This window comes from Apodemus sylvaticus, chromosome 1 (assembly GCF_947179515.1).
Source record: "Apodemus sylvaticus chromosome 1, mApoSyl1.1, whole genome shotgun sequence".
In the NCBI taxonomy this organism is placed as follows: domain Eukaryota; kingdom Metazoa; phylum Chordata; class Mammalia; order Rodentia; family Muridae; genus Apodemus; species Apodemus sylvaticus.
In genome coordinates, this window is record NC_067472.1 from 127681301 (window position 1) to 127694392 (window position 13092).

General features: G+C 46.5%; 1 protein-coding gene across 2 annotated transcripts in view; it reads left to right on the forward strand.

The window, feature by feature from the left end:
* Positions 1-13092, forward strand: part of Crtc3 (CREB regulated transcription coactivator 3) — a 105154-nt gene that overhangs the window by 65267 nt on the left and 26795 nt on the right. For both annotated transcript variants that reach the window (XM_052159861.1, XM_052159868.1), the window contains exons 4-6: positions 7157-7218; positions 8953-9015; positions 11544-11644. In XM_052159861.1, coding sequence (XP_052015821.1) covers positions 7157-7218; positions 8953-9015; positions 11544-11644 — 226 coding nt within the window. The remainder of the gene's footprint in view (positions 1-7156; positions 7219-8952; positions 9016-11543; positions 11645-13092) is intronic.

Consider the following 13092-nt stretch of genomic DNA (forward strand, 5'->3'; position numbering starts at 1 on the left):
GAGAGAGGAAAGGGGACTGAGGCCTAAAGGTTAAGAAAGAAGTAGAGTGTGCTGTGCTCACTCACTACACACATTCATGGAGAGCCTTCCCTGGACCAGGCAGTGTCTTGGGCACAGAGGACAAAGTGATGAAGGAGAGATCAGCCCTGTGTTTTTGAGTTTTACAGTCCTATGGGAAATGGTGGATGGCTAAAAGGAAAATAATAATAATTAATTAATTAAGGAAAATAACTTCAGATGGTATCTTAGTTACTTTTCTATTTCTGTGATAAGACTATGTCTAAGGAAAATTATAGAAGAAAGGGTTTATTAGGGGCTTAGCATTTCAGGGGCTAGAGTCCGCGGCATCATTGTGGGGAGCATGGCAGAAAGCAGGCTGGCAGGCATGGCGCTGGAGCGATAACCGAGCACTCACATCTTGAGACACAACCGAGAGAGCTACCTGGGATTGTCTCCTGAACCTCAGAGCCCATCCCACCCAGTGACACCTCCTGCAACAAGGCCACACCTCCGAATCTTTCCTAACTGGTTCTACCAACTGGAGACCAAGTATTCAAACATGAGAGGCTATGGGGCTGGTCTCATTCAAATCACCAGAGACAATATATGCAAGAACAGAGCAGTTCCCAAAGAAATGTCCTGACATTGGGACTGGACCGGGTAAAGTCCTAGGAAGGACTGTACTGCATGTTCAAGGATCTGGCTCTGAGTCAGTTTGTAAGAGCATCAGCAATGCTGGCCAGCTCCCAAGGGAAAGGAAAAACCAAACGGATATGCAGAGAAAGTTGTGGAGCGCAGAGTAGGAGCTGACTCACTGACCGTGAGCCGTCTCTCTGTGGTCGTTTCCTAAGCCCCTAATTGGGATTCTGGGCCTGGACTTCTGCTGACGTACAGAAGTTCACTAGCCTAGGGGCTTCACTGGTGAACTAGTAAGTCCTGTTTGAGAAGTCAGAAAGCTGAGCATCAGGCGCCAGGTAGGGTAGTTTTACACCTCAGCTGGTGACTTCCTCAGAGGTCAGAGGGAGACGCCCACCTTCGCATTCCTGGTGTGCGTTCTGAGCTGTGAGATAGTTCACTTCAAACTCCTGCTGCCTTTCTATTTGTCTGTGGAGCCAGTCTAATTTTTTTAAAAGATTTATTTATTATATGTAAGTACACTGTAGCTGTCTCCAGACACTTCAGAAGAAGGCATCAGATCTCACTACAGATGGTTGTGAGCCACCATGTGGTTGCCGAAATTTGAACTCAGGATTTTCAGACGACCAGGCAGTGCTCTTAACCACTGAGCCATCTCTCCAGTTCACCAATCTCATTTTTAAGAATTATCTTTTATCTGTATGGTATTTTGCCTTCATGTATAACTGTGCACATATGTATGTCTGGTCCCTGTAGAAGTTAGAAGATGTGAGATGTCCTGAAACTGTAGTCACAGACAGTTGTGAGCCACCATGTGGATGCTGGAAACCAAATCAGGTCCTTTGGAAGACCAGCCAGTTCTCTTAGCCTCTGAGCAATCTCTCCAACTTACAAGTTTTACCATTTTAAAAGCCAGAAAACTGGTTTGAATCTTTGTTGGTATAAACAGAAAAAAAAATGTCTTCAGAATTTTCTTCTTGTAGTTGTTTCTTAGTATGGGATTGTTTTAGGGTCAGCAGACTTGCTAAGCTAAGAGATTGGTCCCAAATAAAATGAACATTGTTAACAAATACTCCAGCTTCCTGCCGGAGTGGGCAGCCACAACTCACAACGGAACTGTTTCCATACCTTGGCAGCACGTGACTGTTCTCTGGTCTGCAGGTAATGTATTAAAAGAGGACACACTAGCAACACCATCTTTGAAGAAGTGTGTTGCTTGAAAGGGAAAATAAGTGTCAGGAAAGCTCTCGGCAGAGTTTCGAACCCTGGTCTGAGCCTGAAGCACGCCTGAGGCCCTGGGAGTTGGGAACCGCTCTGCTCTGCAGTGGGCCTTGCTTTGACTGATCTTGTCCACAGAATGGACATTTTACAATGTGGGACATTGTTCTTTGAGATTCCTAACCTGTTAAGTCTAAGAACCACTGTGCCTCGCCTGCTGGTAGAGTCTGTGGTCCATAGGAAGGCTCTGAGAAGCTCTGGAGTTAATAAATGTTGCTCTTCATGAGGATTTCAAAACTTGCGCTACCTTAAAACCCAGTTCTTATATAAAACTCCTGTCAGAGGCAGAGACACTGGCCCTAACAAGCCTGACATCATAGTGCCACACGCAACCTGTGTCCCTTTCACCTATGCAAAGAGTTAGGAAGATATTGTGCATTTCTTTTTAAAATTTGGCTTGAGGACTGGCAAGGTGCAGCTAAAGGAGCTTCCCGCAAGCTTAGCACCCTGAGTTCCACCCCCAGAACCTGTGCAAAGATGGAGAGAGAGAACTTACTCCATTAAATTGACCAGTGCGCCATGGCATTCATGCCCCGCCCCACACCATGCACACACACACACACACACACACACACTAATATGTTAAAATTTTGACTTGATATATTCTTTTTATAGGAGAATGTTTGGGCCAAACATGGTGCTGTATAAGTGCAGTTCCAGCACTCAGGAAGCCAACATAGGAAGATGATTGCAGTTCAGGGGTAACCTGAGCTACACAGCAAATTCAAAGCCATTTTAGTCTAGAATGAGATCCTGTCTTAGGAGGGTAGGGGAAAAAAAGGAAAGGAAACAGAAATCAGAGGATTCAGCATAAACAATGGGAAGGACCTACATAGCGTCCCCTCTTAGACAGCGAAGCCCAGCCCCTCCCTCAGTCAGTAAGGATAAACCAGTTAGATGAGAGAGAACTAAAGAAGAGAGCCCGTAAGCCACACCCTAGCTTCTTTCACCTCAGCCTAGTCAGAGGAAGAACAGAGGGGACTTGCTGCATTGTCATGTTCTGAGTGCTTAGGAAGCAGGTTGAGCATGTAAGCTCAACATGGAGACGACGAGTATTGCCCATTGTGGTGGTGTCGTTACAACCACATTCTAACTTTATGATGACACCTACTGATTTGTTTTTGAGACAGGGTCTCTCTGTGTAGCCCCAACTGTCCTGGAGCTGTGTAGACCAGGCTGGCCTCAAAGTCACAGAGATCTGCCTGCTGTGCTCCGTGTTGGGAGTAAAGGCGTGCGCACCATGCCTGGCTGAGACTCAGTGGTTTAGGAACAGCAGTTTCCTTGAAAACCTGTGCTCGCCATTTATCTGCGCTGTGAATTGACCTTTTGTAAGCAGAGGTTCATCAGATCCACCAGACGGGAAGAAGGCGGAGAAACACAGGCCTCCTCCCTACGGGCTTCGACTGCTCCAGCGCTGATGTCCTCCTGATTCATGGGGACTTCAGTCCCCATCTCCACCTCTGCCTCTTTCCTCTCTTTCAGGACATACATATGCTGAACTTCCGCAGACAGTAGGCCTAATCAGATGGAAGAAAGGTGTCTCTGGAAGATATCTCTGTCTCATCGTGTCAGCTCAGAGTCAGATTAAAAACTAAGATAATGAGACGTGACAAAGAAAACAAGTATCTGGAAGACAAACTTGCAGTCATGGTGATTTCCTTGGCAAAGGAAGTCATTAAGATCCCCTTAGTGTGCACATTTCTCTAGTTCCTTATGTCGTCTTCCTTTGGTGCCCAGCCTGGGCCTCCACAGTAGGTCCCCACGCCATTAAGACCCATTTCCTTCTGAGCCCAAGCCTTTCTAGGCACCATCTTCTTTTGAGAAAACCCCAAAGTACATGTTCTCTCTTTTCTGGGGCCCATGGTGCCAGTTGACCACCTCAGGCTGTGGGAGGGCTTGCTGTAGTCTGAAGCCTTGGAGTGAGTGAGTGAGTGAGTGAGTGAGTGAGTGAGTGAATGGTGAGTTTGACCTCAGCCCACCATGCCAGCTGTGAAGCGCTGAGCCTCCATTTTCTTCAGCTGTGAAACAGTGATGCTGTCCTAAGATTTTTAAGATTATAGGGGAGCTGTCAGCTGGTGGTGTGCACTTTAATCCCAGCACTCCAGAGTCAGGCAAGCAGATCTCTGAATTTGAGGCCAGCCTGGTCTACAGAGTTAAGTTCCAGCACAGCTATGACTACCAAGAAACCCTGTCTCAAAAAAGTTTTTTATAGGGGTAGTATGAACTTATTTAACACAAGAGAGGCACACAGTAGGTACCTCTCTTGTGTTTCCATTTTCATATTTCTGGGTGTCATAATATATACCTTGCATTTCCTATATTATTTCTCCCTTAAAAATATTCTTTTTTATTTATTTCTTCAAATATAATACTTCAAAAATGATACTTTAAAGCAGTATTGGTGTATGTAAAGTGTGTATTTGATCAGGTCAGTGATGGAAGAGACAAAAAAAGGGGGTGTGGTGACGGCAGCGAGGAGAGTCAGGGCAGCGAGGAGAGTCAGGTCTTAAGGAGACTGTATCCACCAGAGGGCACAGGAGAGGAGCCTGGCGCTACCAACAGCGGCACGTGGGAGTGGGCAGCGGCACGTGGGAGTGGGTGGCTAGCATGTGGGAGTGGGGGGCTGAGAGAAGCCCGAGGCCTTGGAGCCGCATGGGGTGGGGGGCATGCAGGTATCAGACTACAAAGTCAGCCTTTCAGCAAGAAGAAAATGCTAAAAGATGTTTGGGGTTTTGCTTTTGTTTTTTGTTTATTAGTTTGGTGTAGTTTGATTTTTTTAAGATTTTATTTATTATCTATTTGTTTATTTTTATGATTTAAGACAGGGTTTCGCTGTATAGCTTTGGCTGTCCTGGGACTCACTCTGTAGACCAATCTGGCTTCGAACTCACAGAGATCTGCCTGCTCTATGACTTCCCAGTCCTGGGACTAAAGGTGTGAGCCACCACTTCCCCTCTAAGATGTATTTGTATTTATTATAATTTTAATAGCTATAATTGTTATTTTATTGTATTTAATTATATGAATGGGGGAGGGGTGTGCGCACATAATAACAAATTCCTGATTGGCTCCTTGGAGCTGGGATTACAGGTGCTTGGGAGTTGCCTATACTTGGCTATTTCATTGTTTCTCCAATCCCCTTTTTAAATTAATTAGTTGTTCAATTGCTTTCTTTCTGAGACAAAGTATCACTGCATAGCCCCTGGATGGTCTGGAACTTACTATGTGTACCAGGCTGGTCTTGAACAAACAGAATCAGCCTGCCTCTGCCTCTCCGAGTGCTGGGCTCAAAGGCGTGCACCACCATGCCCAGCTTTTAATTTTTGTTTAAAGCAGAATGAGATGATTTAAAATGTTTTAAGATATCTTGTCCTCTGAGTGCAATTCACTGAAGCAGTTGTGACAGCTGTGCCTCCCTGTGTGGCGCTAGCATCCCATCTGTCTCTCCATGTGTTCAGAGTGGATCCTCAGACATGCCAGATCCAGTAAGCAACACAGAACCCAGAAAACAAAGCCTATACACTAGGAATTTACGTCCTCTTCAGATCTAGTACATTTCTCTTTTGATTCAGAAGTAACAGGAGCTTACCTTAATTTGGGAAAAGAATTGTTTTTAGACAGATATGGTTGCACACCCCTACAATCTCAGCACTCCTGAGGCTAAAGTGGAAGGATTGCTGTGAGTGAGGCTAGCCTGGGCTACATGATAAGTTCTAGGCCAGCCTAGGCTACTTAGCAAGACCTTGTCACAAAAGAAAAAAAAGAAGCCCCAAAGCTTTCCCCAAACAAACTCAAACAAGAAGCATATCCCCTGGGACTGAGGACTGACTGAGGAACGTACACTACTAGATAAGTGTCCTACCATGAGCTGTATGCACACCACTTCTGCACTTCTGGTTTTCACTTTCTTCTTTCTTTTCTTTTCTTTTCTTTTCTTTTCTTTTCTTTTCTTTTCTTTTCTTCTTCTTCTTCTTCTTCTTTTTTTTTTTTTTTTTTTTTTTTTTGGTTTTTTGGATTTGGTTTTTTCGAGACAGGGTTTCTCTGTATAGCCCTGGCTGCCCTGGAACTTACTCGGTAGACCAGGCTGGCCTTGAACTCAGAGATCTGTCTACCTCTGCCTCCCAGAGTTCTGGGATTACAGGTGTGTGCCACCACCGCCCAGCTGGTTTTCACTTTCTTTAAGATAGATTCTAAGTTGCCAACTCTGCTCTCAAACTTTTCCATTGTCCTGCCTCAGCCTCCTGAGGAAAAGAGAACCCAACCGACTTATGTCACTGGAAACCCAGGGGCAATGGCCAGGAGACCATATGATATCATCAAGACTATGCCTGTGATGTTGAGTTCTTTCCTAGACAACCATTCTGTAAGGGGAACCACCCAGCCTCAAACACCTCATTCCCACCTGAAAAGTACTCTCCGTGGTCCTGCTTTGGACTTATCCCTGAACCAGTCACGGTTGGCAGGAGAGTGAGATATAAGATACCATGACTGAAACTAACTGGGCCTGAGTCCATCCATCCCATGAGAAAAGAGGTCTGCAGAGCCCAACAGCCTCGCCAGTGTTTGTGATGCAATTTGACTGAAGTTCTTGAAAAAAGACATTGGTTGGGACATGCATGTGCATACACATGCACACATGCTTGCAAGAGCTTGCAGAGGGGGGGAGAGAGGGAGGGAAAGGGAGGGAAAGCTCCCGCAGTACCTTAGTGGGTAAAGTGCCTACTATGCGAACTTGAAGACCTGAGTTTGATCTCCAGAACCCATGTGACAAAACTAGACATAGTGGCACATGTGTAATTGCAGTGCTGGGAAGGCAGCGGCAGGCCAGGAGAAGCTCTATCTCAACAAACAAGGAACCAGGACAGTGGCACAAGCCTTCAGTCCCAGCACTCCGATGGCAGGTAGATCTCCAACTTAAGAGGCCAACCTGGCCTACATAGTTCCCGGGGAGGAGACCAACAGCCACAGGCCCGGTGACTCAGACTCCACTGCGTTTCTTTTGTTTGTTTGTTTGTTTGTTTGTTTGTTGGATTTGGTTTTTTTGAGACAGGGTTTCTCTGTATAGCCCTGGCTGTCCTGGAACTCAATCTGTAGACCAGGCTGGCCTTGAACTCAGAAATCCACCTGCCTCTGCCTCCCAGAGTGCTGGGATTACAGGCGTGCGCCACCACCGCCCAGCTACGCATTTCTTAATTCTGCTCCAACACCTGTATATTTTGTTTTCCTTTACTAAAAATTCCACTTCGATGGAAATGCCTTTGCAGCCAGTTATTCTTCGCAGCAGCTGGATGAGAGCTGGCCACGGTAAGTGAGCTGTGTGTGTGTGTGTGTGTATGTGTGTGTGTGTGTCCTGTAGAAGTATTTGAACAGAAGAGGAAGAGCCTCTTTTTGAGATGGTTTTACTTTATTTTAACCATCTTCAATGCTGCTTTAGACTTATTTGTTATTTTAGTTGTTGGGTTTTTTTTTTTTTAAATAATCAAGTCAGGGTCTCTTTTAGCCCAGGTTGGCTTCTAATTTGTGATGTCGCCAAGGATGGCCTTGAACTCCAGATTCTCCTGCCTCTACCTCTCTAATGCTGGAATTAGAGGAATGTTCCACTATGATTTTGGGAGGGGGGAGGCTGGGTCTCTATGTAGTTTAGGCTGTTCTGGAGCTTGATATGTAGACCAGGCTAGCCTTGAACTCACAGAAATCCTCCCATTTCTACCTCCCAAGAGTCTAGCCTAGTTAGATAATTTGAACATCAAACTTGTTTTATCTTAGAAGATTTAAGTCTTGAGCTGGGTGTGGTGGTACATGCCTGCAATCCCAACACTTCAGAAGTAGGAGAATCACAAGTTGAAGGTTAGCTTGAATGGCATAGTAAACTCCAGGTAGCCTAAGCTGTGAAAGGAGTCTCTGTCTCAAATCACAACATCAGAACCTCAACCTTTCTGTGTATAATTCTGAGCATGCAAGAAAATACAGAACAAAAATTACTTAAGCAAATCTAGATTCAAATAGAAACATATTATGAAACATTTACCAACAAAATGTCTGCTTTGGTAGTCTTATGGTAGACATGAAAAGATAAACCCCTTCTCTGGCATTTCCTAGTCAGTTACAGAAAAGAATGGGAGCCTCCTAAGCAGGGCCTGTGCCATGAGGTTGGTTTATTCCGAGCATGTTGTAGCCATAGAGTGGGGGCCACCGTGGCATTAGTGCACACCTGCTGTGTGTGCACCAGGACTGTGGCCCACACCTGTAACCCCAGAAGTTGGGATGCTGAAGCAGGAGGATTGCCATGAGTTCAAGGTTAGCCTAAGATACAGTGTGAGATACTGTCTCCAAATAAATGAATAAACAAACAAACTAACTATCTGAGTCTCAGCTCTGAATTTCCTTATCGATTCTTTGGGCTAATACTGGCTGAGCCCTTATCAGGAATAATGTAGTCTGGATCCAAGAAAGGGGATCAAGATGGCCGGCAGCAGCCCTGCCTCATAGGCCCTCAGCCTTCTCAGGAGTCCTGAGTGTCAAGTCTGTAAGAAAATACAGTGGTATGTTTTAAGTTAGAAAAGGCACATCTCCAGACACATGCATTTCATCTCAGTATCCAAGAAAATGACTGCTTCTCAGAGCCCTGGGATTGGCCAGGTGAATATTTTCTTAGGATGGCTAGCACACTCATTGCCCTTCCGGGCCTTCCTCATGAGAAAAGGAGTGTTTGCATCCAGGGTTACCAAAGCGCCCTGCACACACACTCAGGGCACACGATGAGGGGTCCCTCAGAGAGGGGCAGCATTCAGGTGTGCCCAGCTAGTTGATGTTGGCGATGGATCCCATTAGTCATGCTGGGACTCAGAGCTTCGGGTCCTGAGAGATCTCAATCTGGCCTCCTCTCCACAGTGATGAGCAAAGGGAGACCTGGGCATTTCAGGTGACTCTTGCCTTGTACAGCTAGGTTAGGAGTCAGCTGTCAAGCCTCGCCTAAAGCCCTCCGTTGGTCCCATAGCTTAAGTGTCTTTCCTTTTTATGTTGTTCTGGTTTCTAAAGGCAACAGCCTCCTTGGAAAGAAGAAAAGCATCCTGGATTCAGGCTAACATCTGCACTTAACAGGTATGTAAGCTGATTCATAGTAGACGTACATTTTCAAGGAGACAGATTTGATTAGCCAGGTAATCTTTACATATTATCTTGCTGCCCAATTTGTTTATATCAGTTGTGTTTATATGAAACAATAAAAAAACATTGAATATGTAGGACATGGTGTAGTCAGTTCAAATATGAGATCTAGAGAGGACCACCAAAGTTTGCCTCTTAGCATGTGATCCTGGGCAAAGTGGTCCTCCCTTTGTTTGAACATATGAACGTGAAGATACTTGTACCCATTATGGGGTGGCTGTAGGGACTAAAAAGGATGCTACATGAGGGCACAGTGCACAATAAATATCAACTCTTCTTGAGGTTACTTTGGGCCATACTTTAGGAAGTACTGGGCATCGGTGAGCTTAGCTCAAGGCCCCCAGCTGGGCTGTTTGCACAGGTTTCCCGAGAGCGGAACATCTGCAGCTCAGCTTGATTCCTGCCTCCCGCCCGGTGTGGTAGGGACTTCCCAGGTGCCTGACCTATGGGTATGATTGTTTTTTCCTGTTGTTTTCCCTGGCCTCTAGTATATATTGCTGGTCTCTCAGTAAAGCTTTGGCATTCTCCTTACAGAATGACCCTAGTCTGTGTCTTCTGTCAATCCCCCAGGTCTACACCCGATACTCTAACCCTACCGTGGCAGCGCAGGCGCTGTCAAGGAAGGACCTGGGTCATTTCTCAATCCCAACATGACAAGAATGAGTGTCCTTTTGTGCTTTAAGAGGATAGATGGCTTGCACCAGAGCCCTTTAGCTTATATGCAAGGAGGCTGGAATTTAAAAAAACCAAACCAAACCCTTGAATCAAGCTGTAATCCCAGTATTCCAGAAGCTGAGGCAGGAGGACTGCAAGTTGAAAACCAGAATGAGTTATAAAGTTGAACACGGAGGGAAACTTTAAAAATTAAAAATGTTTTAGTAGTGTGCAGGAGAGGTAGAGTTGTGAGCAGCCCCTGTGCCCACTGGAAGTGATTCCGCCAGCCTGACTCCTCTCTTCCTCGTTTGTCATTCCATGACCAGCTAGATAAAGCCTCTCACCGGTAAGCACCCACAGTCAGAGGCCAACAAGAGGCTTGAAAAGCGATAACCAGTGCAATTAAGAAAATTAACCATTATTTTCTCCACACGGTTCCATAGCCAGTCCCCATCCCCATTTTCAGTCATGTTTGAGGGATGTCTCCTGGGTTTGTGTGACTCTGTGAAGGAGCTGCGAGCCCCCAGGGCTCACACTGTTTCTGCTGGATCCCAGGTCCTCCCCTTCACCTCTTCCCTCCTCTGAAGCCGCGCGGTTTAAGTCACATGAAGCTGTTGCCTGGAGCAGACCATGAAGAACCATTTTAGGCTAACGAGGTTGCTCATGTGTCCCCTTTGTGACAGTTTGGTCTGACCTTCGGTAGAGTAATTGAATAGTTGCTGTCCTTTGGAGCCGAAGTCACGCACACACTAGGGCTCTCTGGGAGCATTTGAGATTCTTGATATTGATCAGCAGCTCCCAAACTTTTGTCTAGGAGTATTTACTCTCTGAAAAACCACCCAAGCCCTGAAAGGACCTTTCTCCCCGTGAGTAAACTTATCCATACGCAGCTGCTGCTAGGAGAGGTCTGTTGTAGAGCCTTGAAATGTGCCCACTAGAGCACTTCAGCATACAACAGTCAACCCACTCCATGACCGTGGAGAGGGAGGGGGAGGGAGGGAGGGGGAGGGAGAATAAGAATATCTTTTATTTTGGTTTTTTTTGATTTTTGTTTTTTATTATTGTTTTGTTTTTGTTTTCTTTGGGTTTTGGGGGGGGGGGGTCAAGACGGGGTTTCTCTGTATAACCCTGGCTGTCCTGGAACTCACACTGTAGACAAAGGCTGGCCTTGAACTCAGAAATCCGGCTGCCTACAATTACAGGTGTGTGCCACCACTGCCACCGGGCCATTATCATCTTCTAAAACAAATGAGAACAGCTGCATTGTCACACCTCTGGCAGACAGAGTCATTGTCCGTGTTCAGTCTGTGGTGCCATGACATCACACAACTGCTGGACTGTCCCACTGTGCTATCAGAGGGCAGGAGTGAAGACGGTGAAGTGTCGTAGGATTTTGACCTCTCATTCTCCCTGAAAAGGCTTGAGAACCACTGTTTCTGGTGCTTTTCCACATCAGCACAAGAATTTTCAGCAAGCCTAGTATGGACACAGGCCTGACTGGCCTGAGGAAACAGGGAGGAAAGGGTGGTCTTAGGGAAGCTGTGATTCTGAGGCTGGCCTTGTACAATTTAGCATCAGAGTATAAAGCTGTTCAAATACAAATTAAACTCCTTTAGGACTTATGGTGGTCCTTAAATGCCTTTTTGATGTAAAGGACTACAGGTAGGTCCTGACCCTCAAGGTATGGATATTTGTAAGTCTATTATTTTCCATTTTTCTCCTGTTGATAATATTCCAAATATATATATATATATTCCACTAAGAAAAAAAAAAGGATTTTCAGCCAGACTCTCTCCTCGCCTCCTTAGGACCAATTCTGATTCTGCTCTTCACACGAGTGCTCTGAGCACCAAACCCCAGGACCCCTATGGAGGAGGAGGCCAGTCAGCCTGGCCTGCCCCATACATGGGTAAGACACACAGGCCTCTGCTACCCGCATCTGGGCTTCCTGCTTCTGCGCTGTGTGCAGTGCATGCCCTTCCTTCCCGGGTTCGGTGGTCTTCGGAGCAGAGCTCGCAGCGGGGGAAGTGTGTTCGCGCTGCGCTGCCTTAGCACGCGTCCCTTCTTTGCTTCTTCCATGGCTCCCGCTTCCCTGCTGGCATCTCCTGGCTCTGGCTTCCTCTTCCCTGTGGCACCAGTGCTTTCCCAGGCATTCATGTCTTTTGCTCAGGCTCCTGCAGTAGCATCCTAGCTGCTCTTGTCCTGTGCACAGCCTCACAGCCTAATCTTGCATTGGGTTCTCCAAGGCCTCCTCTTGTTACTGGTAAGACCAGATTAGAAGGGGCTTCACTCCATGGGTTCATGGACTTTGTATGGCTGCACCTCCAGATGAGGCAAATCCTCCCAGTGGCCAGCAGTACTGGCACAGGCAATTCCTCTGGAAGGAATAATGAAGACCAGGGGCCAGGGAGAATCAAGGAGACTTCTCTACAGGAAGCCATGTCCCGGAGAACAAGGCAAGAGAGGGGACAGAATGCAGCTGAGTATCGTCATCTGCTCCTTGTTCCCCACGTCTGCTCAGAACGTGTTTCTGTGGTCCAGAGAAAGTCTGAAAGAGAAAGGCCAGGAACCCAGAAAGGGCAGGCTTGGACCTGAAAGGGCAGGCTTGGACCTGAAGGGGCAGGCTTGGACCACCTCATGCTCTGCCTCGTCGTTAACCCGCTCCGCTCCTCGTACTCTCCTGCCGGAAGCTGAACTCGCCAGCGTCCTGCGGTTCCATCCTGTTCCCATGGCTTCCTCTCCTACCTCAGCGCAAAAGCCTCACCTGTGTCTGTACTTGAGTGAAGCCTTTCATGACCTTCCTCCCTCTCCGGTCCTGAGCTATCCGTGTTCTCCCCTGTCCCAACCTCATACAAGCAGGTGCTGTGACAACTGCTTCTTCAAGTAGATGTACATCTGTCTCTCTGCTTAGGGTGAATTTCTTGAAGGCAGTATCTTAAAAGTCTTGTCCTACCTGACACAGTGCCCAGTACAGAGAGGCACACTTACTGCTGAAGTGCAGAGAAGTCACATAGTACTGAGCACACCCAAAACTCACTGTAGGTGCTTACATCTGCACCCAAAGTAAGGATGCTTCATTCAGATACTTCCCAAGCCTGTCTGTCTGGCCATTCTAATCTAGGAAGAACATGGGCTGGGGTGATCTCTCCATATACAGGCTGACTTTGTGATGAGGGCTGCCCACACACTAGCTTGTCTGGTTTCCTTTACAGTTGTGGTCCTATTTAAAGCCTAAAATATTTGTTTCTTTTAAAGACAGCCGATCATGGCCTTTCTTCCTTGCATATAGTACGGATGGGATTTGATAGTAGTTGTTATTTGTTCCCTTTGTACAATTCATTTGTTGAAATGACTCTT